This window comes from Schistocerca piceifrons, chromosome 1 (genome assembly GCF_021461385.2).
Source record: "Schistocerca piceifrons isolate TAMUIC-IGC-003096 chromosome 1, iqSchPice1.1, whole genome shotgun sequence".
NCBI classification, from domain to species: domain Eukaryota; kingdom Metazoa; phylum Arthropoda; class Insecta; order Orthoptera; family Acrididae; genus Schistocerca; species Schistocerca piceifrons.
Genome location: NC_060138.1, coordinates 185,432,953 through 185,454,766, shown reverse-complemented (window position 1 = coordinate 185,454,766; position 21,814 = coordinate 185,432,953). Strand labels below are relative to the sequence as shown.

At 37.3% G+C, this 21,814-nt stretch overlaps 1 protein-coding gene across 1 annotated transcript in view; it reads left to right on the top strand.

Moving 5' to 3' along the window:
* Nucleotides 1-21,814, top strand: part of LOC124802762 (protein obstructor-E-like) — an 88,043-nt gene extending 66,229 nt beyond the window's left edge. The window contains exons 3-5 of the mRNA XM_047263757.1: nt 5,430-5,624; nt 14,173-14,362; nt 21,561-21,814. Of these exons, the coding sequence (XP_047119713.1) occupies nt 5,430-5,624; nt 14,173-14,362; nt 21,561-21,645 (470 nt within the window). The 3' untranslated portion in view covers nt 21,646-21,814. The remainder of the gene's footprint in view (nt 1-5,429; nt 5,625-14,172; nt 14,363-21,560) is intronic.

Genomic DNA, 21,814 nt, shown 5'->3' with positions numbered 1-21,814 from the left:
GTGCGCGCGAGTGTATACCCGTCCTTTTTTCCCCCTAAGGTAAGTCTTTCCGCTCCCGGGATTGGAATGACTCCTTACCCTCTCCCTTAAAACCCACATCCTTTTGTCTTTCCCTCTCCTTCCCTCTTGCCTGATGAGGCAACAGTTTGTTGCGAAATCTTGAATTTTGTGTGTATGTTTGTGTTTGTTTGTGTGTCTATCGACGTGCCACCGCTTTCGTTTGGTAAGTCACATCATCTTTGTTTTTAGATATATCTATTTTTTTTTTTTTTTTTTTTTTTTTTTGTTAGTTTTAAGCTTTCGGGTTTGACTGTTTCATACTTTTGCTGTTAAAATATATTTCCTTAGTGCAAAAACACTTACACAAACAAAATGTAAATATTAAGCTGAAAATGTAGTTTCAGAAATATGGAATAAGTGCACTAAATTTTGTGTCACATTGTTTACTCTTAAATTATGAGGAAAGAAAATACACCATAGTAAAATTTTCAAAAAAGAATAAATTACATTACACTGGCTAAGTAAAATGTGCACAAATAGGTGAACCAAAGGGACAAGAGAATGCAGAATGATCTAAGTAATTTTGAACAACTTGCTAAAGTTTCACGATATTTTAAAATAATATTTGCAAAACAATTTCCAGTTCTGTATACTACAGGCATCTTATATTTATGCATGTCATATGACACTGGATGGTTGGGAAGGGCGTGAGACAGGGTTGTAGCCTCTCCCTGATGTTTTTCAATCTGTATCTTGAGCAAGCAGTAAAGAAAACTAAAGAAAAATTCAGAGTAGTTATTAAAATCCATGGAGAAGAAATAAAAACTTTGAGGTTCACCAATGACATTGTAATTATGTCAGAGACAGCAAAGGACTTGGAAGAGCAGCTGAACGGAATGGACAGTGTCTTGAAAGGAGGATGTAAGATGAACATCAACAAAAGCAAAACAAGGATAATGGAATGTAGTCAAATTAAGTCAGATGATGCTGAGGGAATTAGATTATGAAATGAGACACTTTTGCTATTTGGGGAGCAAAATAACTGATGGTGGTCAAACTAGAGAGGATATAAAATGTAGACTGGCAATGGCAAGGAAAGCGTTTCTGAAGAAGAGAAATTTGTTAACATCGAGTATAGATTTAAGTGTCAGGAAGTCATTTCTGAAAGTATTTGTATAGAGTGTAGCCATGTATGGTAGTGAAACATGGATGATAAATAGTTCGGGCAAGCAGAGAATAGAAGCTTTCGAAATGTGGTGCTACAGAAGAATGCTGAAAATTAGACGGGTAGATCACATAACTAATGAGGAGGCATTGAATAGAATTGGGGCGGAGTTTGTGGCACAACTTGACAAGAAGAAGGGACCGGTTGGTAGGACATGTTCTGAAGCATCAAGGGATCACAAATTTAGCATTGGAGGGCAGCGTGGAGGGTAAAAATCGTAGAGGGAGACCAAGAGATGAAGACACTAAGCAGATTCAGAAGGATGTAGGTTGCAGTAGGTACTGGGAGATGATGAAACTTGCACAGGATAGAGTAACATGGAAAGCTGCATCAAACCAGTCTCAGAACTGAAGACCACAACAACAACAACAACAACAACAACAACGATACTCCTGATTTCTGTTCCTTGCTACAAGCATCACCAGTATGAGAAGGTGAAAGTAAATTTCCATGTATATAGAGGATAGCTTCATGAGATGTGTTCTGGACATGATACAACAATCTAATTACACAAATTCACAGAGAACATAAAATATACAATTCCCTCAAACTGAATAAGGTAGTTTATGGGTAAGCCATCTACCTATTAAAAGATATCCCTAACTTCATTTAAATGCAAATACTTCCAGGAAAATAATTTTTTGTCACCAGTCAAAGTTAACCCATGGTTGGGGTAGCTTTGTCGGCATCCACACTGTTAATGAAAAGTACTTACCTGGTCAAAATATCCCCAGCTGGAGTGCAAATTAATCAAGACTATGATATATAAATATGAATTTATATTTCAAAAAATAATTTAACCAACCACAATAAAGCCACAGCACAGTTATTCTTAGCCATGTACTATTTATGGTAAAAATATAACACATAGGTATTGAACTAACTTTGAACTTAATGCAACCTGAACTAGCAATAACCTCCCTATCATTTAATGTAGAGAAAAGCCTTCAAGTTTTTTTTTCTGTGAAATGTAAATCACACTCCAAAATATCTGGTTTACTAAGAAAAAAAGTTATATGCTCAATTCTGGCCACACAATCTTATTTTGCTGTTTCCTTAGAAACCTAAAAAGAAATTGTGAGCCACTTGTCTCTTGAATTTCAACCACAAAGTACTTGTGTCTACTGTGTGTTGTTGACACATTAACGATAACCATCATTGGATTTTACACTTCATTGAGTCTTTCTTGAATTCCCCAGAACTTTAGCAGTGTCTTTAGCTGTTCCTTCTACATTACTATCAGCTGTGAGAAAAGAATAAAGTAAAATAACCTAACTGGTTCAAAAGAGCAATAGTAAAAACCGAGAAAAAGAACAAAATATGTGAATGAGATATTACACAATCATACACTATTTTACCTGTAGTTAATGGATGAAAACCTGGAATATTGTTCTCACTGGAAGGGTAATCTGGATTCTCTGCAAGATCCTCCACACACAAACTCTTTCCTGCTGTGACATTTACTTTGCGAGGCAGGGTGTTTCACTCCATCTCTCATGGCTTTAAAAATGGATACTGTTGGACTACTTTCATCCATGTCAAAGTTGCTTTGTCCAGGTTGATGGCTCAGTGCTTGATCTTGCTTAAAAGTCCAGATATCACATTTTCCTCGAATAAGATTCTGACTTACAGTTTCATTTTATTGTATACTTTTGATTTTATCATACAGGGTTGATGATAATGTTTGGCAGCCATCTTTTGGCAAAATTTGCGAGCTGTTCATGAAGCCACTTTTCCAGTCATTCAAAACCAGTCTCTAATATTTCTTTATGATGCCATAAAATGCTACATCCAAAGATTGGCACGCGCGCGCGCGCGCTCACACACACACACACACACACACACACACACACACACACAACAAAGATGATGAGACTTACCAAACAAAAGCGCTGGCAGGTCGATAGACACACAAACAAACACAAACATACACACAAAATTCAAGCTTTCGCAACAAATGGTTGCTTCATCGGGAAAGAGGGAAGGAGAGGGAAAGACGAAAGGATGTGGGTTTTAAGGGAGAGGGTAAGGAGTCATTCCAATCCCGGGAGTGGAAAGACTTACCTTGGGGGGAAAAAAAGGACAGGTGTACACTCGCACACACACACATATCCATCCGCACATACACATACACAGACACAAGCAGACATTTGAAAATGTCTGCTTGTGTCTGTGTATGTGCGGATGGATATGTGTGTGTGTGTGTGAGTGTATACCTGTCCTTTTTTTCCCCCTAAGGTAAGTCTTTCCACTCCCGGGATTGGAATGACTCCTTACCCTCTCCCCTAAAACCCATATCTTTTCGTCTTTCCCTCTCTTTCCCTCTTTCCTGATGAAGCAACTGTTTGTTGCGAAAGCTTGAATTTTGTGTGTATGTTTGTGTGTCTATCGACCTGCCAGCGCTTTTGTTTGGTAAGTCTCATCATCTTTGTTTTTAGATATATTTTTCCCACGTGGAATGTTTCCCTCTGTTATATATATATATATTATTCTGGGATGTGCCCAAAGCAATGATATTGTTGACAGCTGCTTGTCTCACTTTAGGAGTAATGTCATATGAGAGATTATCTCCAATAAACACAATTTTGCCCTCAAGCTTTATAACATGTGGAAGAAATGATTTCATTAATCAATTAGCAAAAATGTTGTGATCAAACCAGCCAAACTGACTCTTGATTGTACTCGGTTATGCTAGACTCCCTTACATCCAGGTTTGGCACGAATGTTGAGACTTATAAACTACTAGTGAAAGAAGAACCTCTCCTGCTGCAGAGCCACAAAACATTAAAAAAAAAATACTAATTTTACTGGTCTTTTGGCTGTACTGCGTATTTCACCTCTCACTTGAAAACTCACTTCCTCACACTCAGATCAGATCATCACAGAAGTTGGTTGCCTCAAAGTTAATAATTCTCTCTGTGGGAACAACAATGTCTTCATTTTCATCTTGAAGGGGCTATTCTAGATTAATGAAATATTCCTAGATTACCTCTAGCATAATTCCTGCTTTTCATGCCTGATATTCTGACATTTTATGAAATGTGAGAGGCTCTTCATGTCTGCTTAGAAATGTGTGTGCTCAATCAATTTCTAGCAAATTATTCTTACCAAACCGTTTAACTAAGCCACTGCAAGATATCTTTAATCAAAGCTATCAAAAGGGAAATGCCATTCACCAACAACGACAGCATGCCACAACGACAGCATGCCACACCAAAGCTATCTCCCCTTAGTTGAAAATATAGTGAGCTTGCCGAAATGTTTTCCATGTCTGTTGGGAAGCCTATTAATTAATGCTCCTTTGACTTTATTATGTGTTTTAGCAGCTGCAGTTATTGATATGGTACCTGTTTTACCTTCTTTTACTGCTAATTGAATGTTTTCTGGAGAGGCACTGTTATATCTTCTTGCTGAAGACAATCTTTTTGTATGCTCTTAATGCGTACACCTTGAGAGCACAAAAATATTGCATAACACAAGAAATGCCACTGAAATGGTTCTTTTTGTGTGACAGGGATACACTGACTACTAGTCAAGGCGTCATCCACAAAACCTAACAAACATGCAGTGCTCAATAAAATGTAATTTTAACATTTTATGCATCAATTTTTAAACAAAATACTACATAAATATTATCATTAGTTATATTAACCCACTATAACAGCCAGGGAAATCACATCTTATGTTATTGATACAGTTAGATTTAGCTAGACAACGAAAGTAAAGAGAATGTAACATCCAATAAATCTGCCAGCTAAGACTGGACATGAATGCTTTTGGTGGATGTATTTTGTGCTGCCATCAAGTGAATACATGTAGAAAGACAGCAACAAGACTGTGCTTGACTACGTTCAGAAATTTCAGTGAGCTACTGAAACTTTTTCATAATTTTTGGTCAAAGTAAAACACGGAGTCAAAGCACCCCATCTGACAGTAGGCCTGCTTAATGATATGCAAAATATACTGTTTACACTGAATAAATTAAATGCTTTCTCAGCATTGTAGTTTTGTTCAGTAGCAAAAGTATACAATTTTCATTGACTTTTATAAAAAAAATGAAATCAATATGCAATGTGGAATTATTGTAGAATAATGACTTCATAAAACACTAAGGAATAGTTTGATTTTTAACAAAATTATTGTAGAGACCATGTTTCATGTCAATAATCATCTCCAAGGTTTTTAAACTAATGTTCTCATACAGAGCCACCACAACCAACTGAGGACTGCCCAAGGCAGTACGGCTACTTCCTTCGCGGTGATACTTCAAATTGTGGCAAGTTTGTTAACTGTGCCGCTGGTGTTGGATATGAATTTGACTGCCCGGAAGGCCTAGCATTTAATGCAGATACCCTTCTTTGTGATTGGCCCGACCAAGTGCCAACCTGTGATGCAGAAGGTCAGTATTGCACATAAAACTTCTGCTGAATGATATATTTAGTAATAAATTAGAAATATGACAGAATATTGCTCACTGCAATAGAATTTCACTTTGTTTGAGTTCTGAGTAAGAACTTTCCCAAGACAGATTTTAGATTATGTGACTACATTTAAGCAACTGTACCATGTAAAACAAAGTTTATATGGAATTTGTGTTTATGAAAGCTGTTACTGAAATATAGTGTTTGTTTCGCGCTGCAAACTGCACATTTAAATCATAGATCTCCATATAACTGGCTGGATTAGACACCTCAAGAATCAGAGGGAAAAAGCCAAATTTGGTAATACACACTGGAGTACTAATAAACATTCTAAATTATGAATATTTTATTTGTAGTGTGGTTGAGTAATGTGATATTTGTACTTTAAAAATATGTTTTCCCAAATGAAGGAGCTGAGATAAAGAATATATCAGTAACAAGTATTTCAGAGCACTGCTCTAACCCTGAATTAACTCAACATACACAATAATGTATTTCATTTTCTGTTTCTACTATTGCCAAAAAAGTAACAGACAGGGTATGATAGCAATTTATTTCAATGAAAATATAGATTTTACTGTTAATCTGACTTAATTTGAATGAAAAAACTGTGATACTTCAGCTATAAAAATTATCAAGTTCAATTTACGTACTGCTACAGTTGGCTATAATCATCTTAAATAAACTACGATCACTGCTACAAATAAATGTATAAATAGAATATGATTTGACAATTTGTGGAGACTTTAACATTGACTTCCTAACAAAGAGTATAAACAAAGAGGGCCTTTTCGATCGTGCTATATCCTGCAATTTAAATGCACTACCAAATATAACAAATATTTGCAAAACAACATTAGATCAGTTTCTAGTCAAGACGAGTTTAAACAATATTTCAGCAAAAATTTTCATTGCAGGCTTAAATGATCATCTAGCTCAAAGACAATGCTATAAGTAAACTGCTGTACTGGAACGAACATTTCTCTACGAACCACACATAGATGACACAGTAAGGAAACAAACTACTTCAACAGATTACTAAACAACTAAAAATTGTCACACATTTATAATATTAATGACCTAAATGAAAATGTTACACCTTCATAACTGTATTAAACCATAAGTTTCACACGCTGCATTTCTATAGAAAATTGTAACCATAAGGAGCAATTTTAGAACAAACAGCTGGATAATAAGGAGAATATGGGTTTCATGCCTAGAGAAGAGACTATTCTATAAAATGTGTGACTTGCATAGTTTACTCACCTGAATTACACCAATGTTATTACAAATATAAAGTAACACGAGTAGAAAAAAGAATGCGTAATGATAAATCTTCTCCTCCTCTCTCTATACAGGATAGTCAGAAACACTCTGAAAAGTTTGTAAGGGTGTTCCAGGGTAGGTTGTACTGAGAAATACTAGTTAAGAAAAAAATTTGATACATTGTGCCATTTCAGAGTCAATTAGCATTGAAGTTAGCTATTCAGGCTGTGGTGCACGCAAATTCAAGTGCCTGCCAGATACAATTAGTGTCCTTTGTTCTCATGGCATAGATGATAGCCCATAAGACTGCTCAGCATTTGGCACAGGTGTGATTCTTACTACTGTCCTATGTCCAATATTTGTATCGCTCTCTTGTTCAGTTTTAGGAAATTGAATGGGGTCTCTAGCGAGCTGCTTGAATTTGCACACACAGCAGGCTCATTGGCTAACTTCAATGCTAATTATCTCTGAAATCATGCAAACATCGATTTTTCTTCTTGACAGTTATTTCTCAGCACAACCTACTCTGCAACAACCTTCCAAGCTTTTCAGACTGTTTCTGATCACCCTGTATGCAAACTGAAGTTGCCTGCTCTCTTCTGTCTGTATTTTTGGGCTATCTCAGGACTTACTGTTGGGCTTTTGATCTGGTTTCCACTGATAGATAGACTAATTCACAAGGAGAGTTCATGCTTGTAATTTGTAAATATTACACATAAATTTGCAGAACTATAATAAATTAGACTCCTACCATTGTGAAAATGATGCCACTGGCTTCTAGGGGGAATGACAGCACTTGGAACCACAGTTCTGTGCAGTATGATGCAGCCATGGCCAAACTGACTACACAAGAACACACTGCTTCCTTTGATGTACCGATAACAGGTAGCATCTGTTTGGCTTGGTGTGGTCTGTGTCAATGAGACTTAACATATTCACATATTAAGTCTATGGACACCAAAATTATAATGAAGACTGGTTAACAAACTTCACTTTTACGTGCTCATAAATATTAATAAATTCAACAAGGAAATAAACTTGGGCACAGTGTTCTTGACACCTTAAATATGTAGGATGGAATGGGATTCAGAAATTCATTGCAGATGACTACAGATCATTATGAAAGATTTCTACATGTGATTGGGGACACATTTTGAAAAAAGACTACTATTTTTAGAAAAAAAAAGGGCAGTGAAATGTCAAAGGAAAACCTTCGAGAACAACTGCATGGAAAAAAACCATCTGTGGTTTTTACTTTTTTATTGACAAAGTAACTCATTTTCTGAGGAACTGTATCAGCAAGGGATGCAACTTTCATTTGTTTACATAGACAGTTTCTTTCCAGCAGTGCAGCAGCAGGTGACTAAACTTTCAGCTTTCTGTTTTCCTTCATTCAGACCAAGGTGTGAACATGAATCTTTGTCAGGGTGAAAAAGTTTGCCAGTAAGATAAAATTGCAGCAATGAATCTCAACAATGAATCAGTGCATACTAAGGTATGCACGAGGAGTGCTGTCATGAGTGATCAAGTGTGCCTCTCACAACAGGAGTACTAAGGCCATCTCTGATAAATGATATGCCTTTTTTTTTTAAAAGAAAAACAACACCCACACACACACTAATTAACACAGAATATTTACATTGGTTGTAAACATATAAGACTTATCATATGCAAACTGGCTGAACTATGATTAACTGAAGTCCCTCATGTTTTATGTCTGTGCGTGAAACCAAATCTCAGGAACTACCTTGAGAATTTTATACAGTTTTCACAATTAAAGACCTCCATTCAGGAGGAAGGTTTTGCTATAAGACTTAGTACTGCTATACCAGACAAGTTGTCCAGCTGCAGCTACTTAGTTCTACCTGTGTGTAGCTGGGACAGATGTATTGAAAACTTTAGTTTCAATTTATAAAAAAGGTGGGAAAGAATGTAAATTACACTACTGGCCATTAAAATTGCTACACCAAGAAGAAATGCAGATAATAACGGGTATTCATTGGACAAATATATTTTTCTAGAACTGACATGTGATTACATTTTCACGCAATTTGGGTGCACAGATCCTGAGAAATCAGTACCCAAAACAACCACCTCTGGCCGTAATATCGGCCTTGATACGCCTGGGCATTGAGTCAAACAGAGCTAGGACGGCGTGTACAGGTACAGCTGCCCATGCAGCTTCAACATAATACCACAGTTCATCAAGAGTAGTGACTGGTGTATTGTGATGAGTCATTTGCTCGGCCACCACTGACCAGAGGTTTTCAATTGGTGAGAGATCTGGAGAATGTGCTGGCCAGGGCAGCAGTCGAACATTCACTGTATCCAGAAAGGCCCGTACAGGACTTGCAACATGCGGTCGTGCATTATCCTGCTGAAATGTAGGGTTTCGCAGGGATCGAATGAATGGTAGAGCCACGGGTCGTAACGCATCTGAAATGTAACGTCCACTGTTCAAAGTGCCGTCAATGCGAACAAGAGGTGACCGAGACGTGTAACGAATGGCACCCCATACCATCACGCCATGTGATACGCCTGTATGGCGATGACAAATACACACTTCCAATGTGCGTTCACCGCGATGTCGCCAAACACGGATGTGACCATCATAATGCTGTAAACAGAACCTGGATTCATCCGAAAAAATTATGTTTTGCCATTCGTCGTTGAGTACACCATCGCAGGCGCTCCTGTCTGTGATGCAGCATCAAGGGTAACCGCAGCCATGGTCTCAAAGCTGATAGTCCATGCGGCTGTAAACTTCATCGAACTGTTCGTGCAGATGGTTGTAGTTTTGCAAATGTCCCTATCTGTTGACTCAGGGATTGAGACATGGCTGCACGATCCGTTACAGCCATGGGGATAAGATGCCTGTCATCTCAACTGCTAGTGATACGAGGCCGTTGGGATCCAGCACGGCGTTCTGTATTATCCTCCTGAACTCACCGATTCCATATTCTGCCAACAGTAATTTGGATCTCTACTAACGCGAGCAGCAATGTCGCGATACAATACACCGCAATCGCAATAGGCTACAATCCGCCTTTTATCAAAGTCAGAAACAGGATGGTACGCCTTTCTCCTCCTTACACGACGCATCACAACAACGTATCACCAGGCAACGCTGGTCAACTGCTGTTTGTGTATGAGAAATCGGTTGGAAACTTTCCTCATGTCAGCACGTTGTAGGTGTCGCCACCGGCGCCAACCTTGTGTGAATGCTCTGAAAAGCTAATCATTTGCATATCACAGTATCTTCTTCCTGTTGGGTAAATTTCGCGTCATCTTTGTGGTGTAGCAATTTTAATGGCCAGTAGTGTACTAAAGGCCCATTACAATTTCCTCTTGAATTTTAGAAAGATTAGGAAAATTATGTATGACAAACATATGGAATTTATAAACAAAACAAAAAACTCTATGTAAAGAGTAACACAAACTGAGATACAAGAGATTAGTAATATAATGTATTTCCCAGATGCAGTAGTTTGTAGCACCACAGGTGCTAAAGATCCAAATTTCAAGTTTCCATAAAATTTCTCTAGTGTTTTGTCAGCAGGCAGCCAAAAAATTAATGAATTAAAGGATGAACTATAATAATCTCTTACATCAAATGTAAAATGATGATAACGTTGGCGAGACAGACTGAAATAAAAATTATGAAACAGTCCACTATTCAAGATCAGAAAGATAGATATACAACAGAAATTAGAAGAGATTCTACAGATGTGGAGATAACAGAAACCTGCTTAAGCCCGAATAATGGCAGGCTGAAGGTACAGCTAACTGAAGCAGTGGCAGGAGGAGGATATACGAAGCTAATTGTATGAATTTCTTAAAGATACAATAATGAATGATTTGGCATAAGAGAGATTAAGAAATATTAAATACCAGTGACCCACTCCAGCTTTGTACGATTAGCACTATTGTATGTATTGTATGTTAACTGGGGACCTAGAAACGACGGAGAGGCTCCGTCCCCGCCGCAGCCACAGTGGTCCACAACCCCACGACGACTACCGCAGTCCACTTCACCCCTCCGCCACCCCACACCGAACCCAGGGTTATTGTGCGGTTCGGCTTACCTGGCAAGCACTTTGCCGTTAGACTACCACATCCAACTTCAATATGGATCTGTGGCAACACAGACTATAGTTCAGCATGGAATCCGAACCATGACTCGCTTCTATCGAATGTCTAGATGGTTACGAGATGAATACTAGGATAAATTACAGAGGGAAAAATTTTTGGTCTGACTGTGATTTGATCCCGTGACCTTTCAGTTTTCAGGCAGCTGCTTTACCAATGCAATATAAGGATCGACTTAGATTCCACTCAAGCTACACAGTTCTCTGGTTGCTGTACTGCTATTTGGCAATGCCATCATTTTTACAGCAGCAGCAGTAGCAGCAGACTTTAATTCATCATAGTTCAACCAATATCAACAAAATATTTATAAATTACACACAAATCTTCCTTATGAGTTTATACATTAGTCAAATCTGGATCAAAATCCCTACAGTACTTCCTCATATTATGCTAAACATAAAGACAGAAGTGAGAAGGGATGTGTGTGTGTGTGTGTGTGAGAGAGAGAGAGAGGAGAGAGAGAGAGAGAGAGAGAGAGAGAGGGGGGGGGGCTGAAGAGAGAGAGAGAGAGGGGGGGGGGGGGGAAGGGGGAGTGAGAAGGGGGGGGGGGGCAAGAGAATATACGGATGGAAAAGAGAAGAAGATATATACAGTTTGAAAAACTTATGGAATGGCAAAATTGTAGTATGCGAAAATGTATCTGACTGACTATGCAGATGACTGTTCAGTTGCTCTTATGATCGGTAACATGAATGTTTATTTCATTTCATTTTATGAAATAAGTTGTCACGGCCTTTTTAAATGTACCGCACTGGATCCTCAGTGAATGATTTACAGGAGTTATACACTAGAATTGCATTTAAATCAAAATGCTTCCAATTTTGAATACAATATGTCACAGTGCTGTAAATTCCCCAAATGTCTTGGTTTATTTGGTACCTATTAAACAGTGACAGTAACATGAAAATTGCAAATTTGGGTTATTTTAAACCACCCTGCATGTAACATTATGGCTTACCAGTATGAACATACTCATAAGCAGATTCAAATATTAATGACTATACAAGACGCGTATCATCATAAAATTTTGAACAAATGAGAGAGAAAGAGCAGTTGTTCTTAGTAAAAGTGAAAAATCTCTCTTTGGCATGGCAGAAGTACATCACTTTCCACAGAAATAAGTTTTTATACTTTTTGTGTGTGTGTCGACGACTCAACCCTTCTGCTATATATAAGTTGTATCCTTTCCTCAAAAATTATTTACACTCTGCCAGTAATTTCCTTACAGTATCTACAATGAAGAAAATGCCATGCAAGAAGTGTATGCATCAAACACCAGCAGCAAACTACACTCATGTTCAGAAAAAAACAGAACACCCTGAATGCCTAGACAGGACATTTGTATTCAAAGGACACGTACATTAGTATTATATGCAGAAATGATTAGCATTTGAAGCACGTCGGCCTGCTGGTCCAAGGTCAACATCGATATTGCAGCGCAACACGACCTAATGGTAAAATGCCCTTCGGCTCTCGTTGTCACTATAAACCGAAGGTAATGGATCAATGTGACTTGAACAAACATGCAGGATGCCTTGTAGATGTACACATGAAACATACAGTCAAATAATGGAGTCTGAAAGAGGGTATGTTATTGGCATGAGAGAATGTGATGCATACATTACTGAACAGAGTATCAGCAAAAAGACGGATACACCTTTTAACTCCAGAATGTGAAATACTGGTCATGCAACTAGTTCAAGTAAATATGCACCAATGAAGACAACACATGAGCATATGATAGCACACTTTATAATTGAGAGTCTGGACCACAGGGGCCCAAAGCACAGACACATTTTTGGGAAAGATAGATCCATAAACACACACACACACACACACACACACACACACATATATTATGACCTATTCCAACACATTATTTTCATTAAGCACACCCTGTAGCTAGAAGTTCAGTTACAAGGTACTACTACTAAGTATGTAATGTAATGTAATGTAAACACTAAATTATGTTGGCAACCTAGATAACAACTGAGCTGTGTAGAGCAACAACAATATGCTTTGCACCTAAATGGAAATGAATATCCAAGAAAGTGATGAGATACATTTTTATGATTGTCATACATAGTATGTGAGCTTACAAATATAAAGCTGGTTCACCATCAGCTCAACAGATGTCAGAGCATGCATATATGCTAAAATCTAAAATTTATGATGGTGTGCTTCAGGCCCTTATGTTCTCAGTGCCTCAGCTTCAAAAATATTACACAGAAACAGTGTCTAATAAGCTGTTTTCAACAAAACATAGCATAATTTATAGTGGTGCATATTCCAGGAACCCAAAAACTGTATTCTTTCACAAAATTTAACATTTTCACTGACAGTGAGACCTTTACATACAGTACTCTAGCTAAAACAGAGGAAGGAATTTATCATGACACTACTAAATGGACAATCTGGATTATCACCTGAAATGCGTTAGTATGAAGACAGAAACTTAAGAAGATATAGGACAAGAATCTGAACTCTTTTTTCCATCTCAGTTCTGAATCTGGTGTCAAGCACAGAGAATTCATGCAACATAAGAGTTTTTAATGTACACAGTTGGACTTGCAACTTCAGGTAACACCCACAACCAGTAATCACACAAATTGAGGTATGGGGATGTATGATGCCAAGCACGACGGAAGTGATAGCTCGGCAAGCAATCGTCATCAAACAATGTGTGCAAGATACCTCACACATGTAGCCATATGGGGTGGAGTGCTGACCAGCATGGAAGTCATACCTATACCTGCCAGCAGGTGTTTATCAGTCAGGCTACAGATGATGTGGTTCTGTAATGTTTTGGCATACTTTGCAGCATCTTGTAGCATCACTGACATGTTGCTGTCCGGTGCCATCTGTTGGCTAGTTTTTACACTCCATTTTTGATTTCAGTAAAATTTCATGTCATTTCAGGCATGTGTGTCAAGGGTTACCTCTCTACCTACATTACTCCTTGAATTAGTGCATTTTCAAATGTTAAGACTTTTGGGTCACCCTGTACATCTCTGACTGAAATAATTTTGTTGCTGCTTACATAATTTATATGTTGTTGTATTGATGACATGCACAGAAGCACAAAACTACAGTTTTTATTGATCCTCACAGCCTTCCTTGGTTTTCGGTGTCCTGAACCAAATGGGAGATATGATGACTTCCAGTTCTTTAGAAGTCCAGCAGATTGCCAGAAGTATTTCATATGTGTCAATGGTCGACCTCGTCTGTACAGCTGTGGTGACGGAGATGCATTTAATGAAGAGTTTGGAGGCTGTGATGGTATAGAGAATGTCACAGCATGGTATGTTTCTGTTTTTATTCAAATCTTACATTTAACTGTAATAAACATTCTTCTTTTGATGGTAGTTCTTCATAGTAGGTGCACTCTTTTTTACAATGATTTTCAAAGAATGTATTTAAGTTTGTTCATTCATTCATTCATAGATTTATAAGTATATAATTTGATTATTATTATTATTATTATTATTATTATTATTATTTTCTGCAGTCATTTCCTTCCCACTGACTAATTTTCAACAAAGGAATACCTTAGTTATTGATTACAGTATCATGTTCCTATTTTTTTAATCAACAGGTAAATTAAATTTAATCTTTGTTTTAATCACTGCCTTTAGCATTAGAAGATGTTTTAACTTGGGAATTATTATTACATAACTGGTATGTACATCTGTTATTGGAAGAAACACAGGAGTTTAAGAGTGACATCTGAACCACTATACCTTCTGTGGAGCATCAGTCCTGTTTGCCCAACTCAACTGTGCATTATTATTAGATATTAGATGACCCATATACTATTAGATACTATGTACCTGCAGTGCTCAGTCCCATGCCGCACAGCTGACCTCCCACAACAGAACATAATATCCACATAATGTTCCTACATTAAAACTCATTGTTTATTGTTGAATAGCTTCCAAAATGCTTATCCCTTGCAGAATTGCAGTCTCTGCTACGTGCAGCATATTGACTAGCATGTGGTCTCTGGTGGCCATAGCAGGTGACTGTTGCACCTCCAGCAGCCTCAAGACAGTCAACTTGTTAAGACTGTCCAATACTTATCTGTAAGCTTTTTAACTGATCATTCAAGGATCCTGTCCAAGTCTTCCATATTTCATCTAAGTAAGGCCAAATGAATGAAATACATCCAGAATTCCTTTCCTCTTTGCAGACATTTCACGTAACAGTAGTTTAATAGCTTCAAGCATTTAAGAATTCAAATATTGTGCCATTGCTGAAGTGAACAACAAATATTCAGTCAAATATTTCAGCCATCTCCTACAGTCAAAAATATAGATGATATGTTTTATAGATGCACAACAAATCACAATAAACACACAGCTTCCCGGTATCGACATTCATTTATCAATGCACTGTGTTAAACAGATTCACATAAAAAGAATCCCATAAATTGCATATGTGCAAAGGACTATATTAGTGGAGAAGACTGGCCACTTTAAATTGGTTCTACAGGATGTACCCAAACTCCATTAACAAAATTTCAGAGGTTTTTTGGGAAAATTTGCTGAGTATTCTGATATAAGGAATCCGTGGACTCCATTGGCTTGTTACTGAGTATTTTCATCTCATTTAATATCTTACCTTATCTCTGTATCTGTATTGCACTGAAAATATCCACACAACTATGCAAATGGCGATGGTATGCTCTGTGTCTTGTTTGGAAACAAACTTGTTCCTTTCACTCATGGTAATTGCTGTTAACAAGAGTAATGTGCACATTAAAGATCACTTTAAAGCTTGCTTCCTGCACAGCTCAATTCTGTTTATGGTTTATTTTTCTGGTGTTAGGTGTACATTAACTGTGATACACAGCAGTATCTACATCACAATAATTTTGCACCTATACATAGGTGCCTATGAGAAAACAGTTGCTTCCATGTTGTAATGGATTGCATTTTCATCGCTGTGAAGTGCTTTTCACAAGAACAAAGGTAACTAACAAACCGAATAAATCGTGATTTATATTACTCAGTAATGACCACTGGAGACCATGGATTCCTTATACCAAAATACTTGGAAAACATACCTACACAACTTCTGAAGTTGTGCCAATGAAGTTCAGGTTCACCCTGTGTGTACTATGCTGGCTACCATGTATAATTAATGATAGTTTGTTCTTGTAATAGACATCAAAAACATATATTCTATGCCTATGCCTATGCCTATGAGAAAACAGTTGCTTCCATGTTGTAATGGATTGCATTTTCATCGCTGTGAAGTGCTTTTCACAAGAACAAAGGTAACTAACAAACCGAATAAATCGTGATTTATATTACTCAGTAATGACCACTGGAGACCATGGATTCCTTATACCAAAATACTTGGAAAACATACCTACACAACTTCTGAAGTTGTGCCAATGAAGTTCAGGTTCACCCTGTGTGTACTATGCTGGCTACCATGTATAATTAATGATAGTTTGTTCTTGTAATAGACATCAAAAACATATATTCTGTTTCTACACAAAATACAGGAAACTACTAAAACAGGATACCACTATGAGGAGGAGAAAAAAAAAAACAGCTACTTTCCAATTTTTACCATTCATCAGCTGATGTTTACATTCAAATACGTACTGCAACTGCTTCCTTTCTTTTCCACATCCTTTTATCTAATCGATTTATTACTTAACAACAATATGGAAAGGACAGATTGCTACTCACCCCATGGAGAAGGTGTCAGGTTGCAGACAGGCACAATGAAAATGAATGCTAGAAATATTCAAAATATAAAAACCAAATCCTTAATCAGATGAAGAAAAAAAATATAATATGGACAGATAAAGAATCCACTCACCAAGTAGCGGCAGGAGAAAATACATAACAGAAAAGGAAATGTCCAATTTTGGAGGCAGTGGCTCCTTCTTCTGGCAGAAGGATTGAAGGAAAACGAAGAGGGATAAAGGAAAACAACTGGTGTGAACCATGAGACAGGGGACTTCCTGGACTGGATGAGAAAGAAATATTGCTTGTTGATACCCACAATGGACAAGATTTGAAAACCAGAGAACTTAAAGGTGGAACATAGAGTAACAAAAAAGACAGGTATTACTGATAAAACAGCATTCAGGTTTTAATAAGAACAGAAAGCTAAGTGCATTATACATGATAAGACAGGTGAGGTAATGATGTAATGTACCAGCTGAACAGTGTTTAAATAACAATGTCATGTACCAGCTGGTACATGTCACTGTTATGTAAACACTATTCGGGCTTCCGTTACCAGACCACGTATTGTCGTACCTAGGAGTCAGGACGTTTTGGTCGCCTTATCATGAGTCAGCGCATAATTAGGGCTGATAGCATATGCACAACTGATCTGAAAGCATTGACAATAGCACGCTTTTCCCTTACTCACCACTGTATTTGTTTATTGTAGCATCATTGAGTGTTTCTGATAATGGCCAAGTGCAATAACAATGTGGTTGAGTAGTACATTGGTATGGCTACCACCAAGTTATCCATGGGTGAATGCTCATAGGACAGAGGGTTTATATCGGCAACACACACTAATCTGTTAGAAAGCATGGTCTACAACATGACAGTCTTTATCTCGGTGTCTTTTTCACCACGCATGACATTTGGTGTCTCCTTCCCAATACCAGTTTTCAAACTTCAAAGGTGGGAACTGGCTTCATGTGCTTGGTTCTCACCACACACCTAAATTTACATTAATTTCTGTGGCTTGAGAATTTCTTCTCAGTAATTATTCCTTTTCTGCACTCTGTTTTAATTTTTATTTTCTGACCTGTGTATTGTTCCCCTCAACCGTCTTTCAGGGACAATGGATTTAGTTTTCTGCTCTCGTTAACTCTTACGTGTACCCAAACCGTTCCAGTCTTTTTCCTTCATCATTCTTCCTTTACCTTCATCCCTTCTGCAAGGAAGAGGAGCCACTGTCTCTAAAAGCTCACACGTTTCCAAATCTTTCATGTGTTTTCTCTTGTCTCCTGCAGCCACATGGTGAGATGATTTTTTTTAACTGCCCAAATTATATTCTTTGAAGGACTTAGTCTGATAACTGAATACTTCAAAAGTTCTTTTTCATTGTGTTTGTCTGTTACCCAACACCACCTTTATGTACTGAGCAGCAATCTATACTTTCCATATTGCCATTCCATCCTTGATTTCCCATTGTTCAATTTATGACTTAATTGTGAAAGAAAGGTAATTTCTTTCAGTAAATTTTTAATTCCAGAATGTTTAGATGGGCCAGCCAGTACTTAACTTTCAGGAAGGACAGATCCCAGAACAGCGAATACTAACACCTGAATGTAGCTAAAAAGGGAGGTTCTGGCACCTCCCCCTCTTCCAGGTCTAATTTTCCTCCATGAAGAAGGAATGAGTGGTGCTGAAAGCTATGAGTATTGTTTCATGTTTCCACCAGCTATGTTTGGAGTTGCACCTACTGAACTCCTAAGCACTGGCCAGCCCATTTCTCTCTTTACGAAGTTAACTATGTACAATGAGAAGCAAAAAAATTGCCCAGCCTGTATAATATAGTGTCCAAGAACAGAGCATTGCACATGCCCAAGTTCAAAAGTGCCAGTGTTCACAACTCTAGAGGTGTTTACATCATCAAATAGAAACAATATAATAGTCATGATGCAGTCAGTATATGTCGAGATTCACTGCAATTTAACTCGTATATCATTTCTTTTGAAAATCTTATTTGAGGCACATAGAAATTACTGAAATATAAGAACTACACGTCAGTAGATTGCTACGACGAAGAGGACTTCACATCTGTTTCGACGGCTGAGTGAGTTTTACAAACAAGGGTGAGCATTTGAATCAAACTGGAGTTAATTGTCTTTTTTTTTAAATTAAGATCTATGCAAGTAGTATTTTAAACTTTAATTGCTACAAATTGTGCAGCTACAGGCTTTTCTAGGTTCCATTTCTTTCAAACGATTCCATTTTATAATAGTCTAATCTTTAAACAGACAGGCAAATGGTCATATTAAAATATTGAAAATGGATGTATTTATTTGTAACTGCTTTGACTGCTGCCTAGTGTGTCTATAGTTTTCAGTTAAGGGAAACATACCAGCCAATTGCTATATGTCATAGGTCTGCTTCAAAAGGACTGATGTGAATGTTCTTGAGTGAACAATTGCTCTCTTTGAAAACAAGTGTTGGGCAGGACGTCGTTATGGTGTTGATGCTTCCACAGCAAGGAAAACTATTACACAATTTAGAGATAAAGGTGAGGTTGTGAGACATCCAATACCCATACGAGGACATGATGGAAAATTGGTCAAGGTGGCCCAGAATGCTTCTTTGTCACTCATCCGAGAACAAAGCGGAGAGCTTGTCGAGAGCTGCTCTCAGAAGATTAAAGGACCACAGAATCAGGTCCTGTCATGCTCTCATCAAATAACCATTGTCTGACGAACAAGCCCTATACTGACGAGCAATTGTGATTTTCTGGGAAGATGACGATTGGAGGAAAGTCATTTTCTCCTATGAGCGCACAACTGAGTCCATATGCAGAGGTCTTACTCTCGTTTATCACACATGTGGGCAATGATATGACGTGCACTTTGTGATGGGTGTAGGAACTTTAGAACATATCTGGCACGTTCAAATCAGCATGCTATGAACTTTCCTCAAAAATGTAATCATCCCTGGAGCTCAACTTTGGTACCTTGCATGATGTCTCACTTACCAACATGACAATCATCCATCACACACTACCATTAGAATTCAGAGCCGGCTCCAAAGGAGGGAGAATATTATTTGATACCTCCAAAGTCATCTGACCTCAATCCCAAAGAGCACGTATGGGCTCAGCTTAAGAAGACTCTGTGGGACAATTGCCAGACCCTCCTCTGGGAGCTGTAAATGTGAATGCCCTATGGCATTTGGTTCCTTCTTCGTGTGTGAGAATTGCTAGGGATGAGGACTTTTCCCTTAGACTTGTCAATTCTATGAATCAAAGGATCCAAGCAGTTCTTGATGCCAATGGCATGTGGACAAAATACTGAAGCTGTACATAGCCTACTCTTCATTTTATTTTACTTCATTTTTCTGTAAAAGGCCTAAATAGTTACTAGACCTACAATATTAATTTCAAAATACAAATCTACTTGCTACTACAATATTTGTATTTTTATGGGAGGTCAGATAAATAATACATTCCTAGGAAGATTATTTTTAGATATCAAATTCACAAACCATACCTAGCTATTTATTCACTGAAGAGAATGATAAAAAAAGTAAAGAAAAAAGAAAATATAATTTAATAACAAAAAGTAAATAAAGCATGAGACATTTGCGATGCAATTATATATACAAAAAAAAGGGCTGTGATGAGATTCAATCTGACACATACTGTAGCTATCAGTTCAGTAAGCTGACACATTACCAAATAGCTGCCAAGCTCTGCATTTTAGCGTAACAGTCAAATAAGCATACTGTAGTTGAACACACATTAAAATGGAAATAACAGATACTGGAACGCACATGTGTCGCTCATTTAAACTGTGCATAATGACTTTTAAAAAGAAAAGCCAATCAGCTGATACATTCTCTTAGCTGAAACTACACACACCACCAGATGGTTGTTGAAGTAATTACAAATAAATACATCCATTTTCAATATTTTTACTGTGATCATTTATATGTTTGTTTAAAGATTAGACTATTATAAAATGAAATCTTTTGAAAGAATGCACAATTTGTAGTAATTCAAGTTTAAAATATTACCTGCACAGGTCTAAATAAATAATAATTAAAAAAAATGGCAATTGACTCCAGTTAGATTCTAACACTCATCCTTTACGTTTGTAAAATGCCCCCCTACCCACTGAGCCATCATAAAAGATGCGAAATGCTCATCATCGTAGTAATTCTACTGAAGTGGAGTTCTTATATTTCAATCATTTCTATGTGCTCAAATAAGATTTTCAAAAGATATGATATGAGAGTTAATTTGCAATTAATCTTGACATATACTTATCCTATTACTTTGTTCGTATTTGATGATGTAAACACCAAGCTCAAGCTCCACAGACCGCTAGTCGTGAACACTGGCACTTCTGAACTTGCGTATGTGCAATGCTCTATTCTTGGACTCTCTAATTATTTGGGCTGGGCAATCTTTCTGCCTCTCATTGTACAATTTATTTTTCTTTATTTCTTTCACAAAACATAATTTTCTCCAATATTTTTACATCTTATTTCTCTTGTTGGTCACTTTTAATGATGACTTTTGTGTCGACTGAATGATTCCCTTCCTCCTATGTCAGTGTCATCAGTTGCCATTTCTTATTATTAATCTGAAACACATTTCTCAGCAGTCAAAATGCATATTAAGAATTTGTATAGAATTTCAAGCACTTTTGTTTCCTGTGTTTTGAACATCAATCCTTACGAATATCTGCAGTTATAAGAGATTTATAGAAAACTTAGATTCTGTAAAGCTACAAAATAAAATAACAGTACATTTTTCCACAGCAACAATCAGCAAAATCTTCGTCTCGCAACAACGACAGCAAAACCAATAGGACTGCCAACACAGTATCAATACAAGCAGGGCTAAATTTCTATGTGACAAATCTTCCATCAAGCATTCATCAACATAGCACAATGAGCCATTATAAACATCCTCTTGAATTGGGCATCAGTACAAACATTACTGATTAATCATCAATATGTAAACATTGTGTATCAAGATCTCTACATATTGAATAAATTTAACAAAATATAAA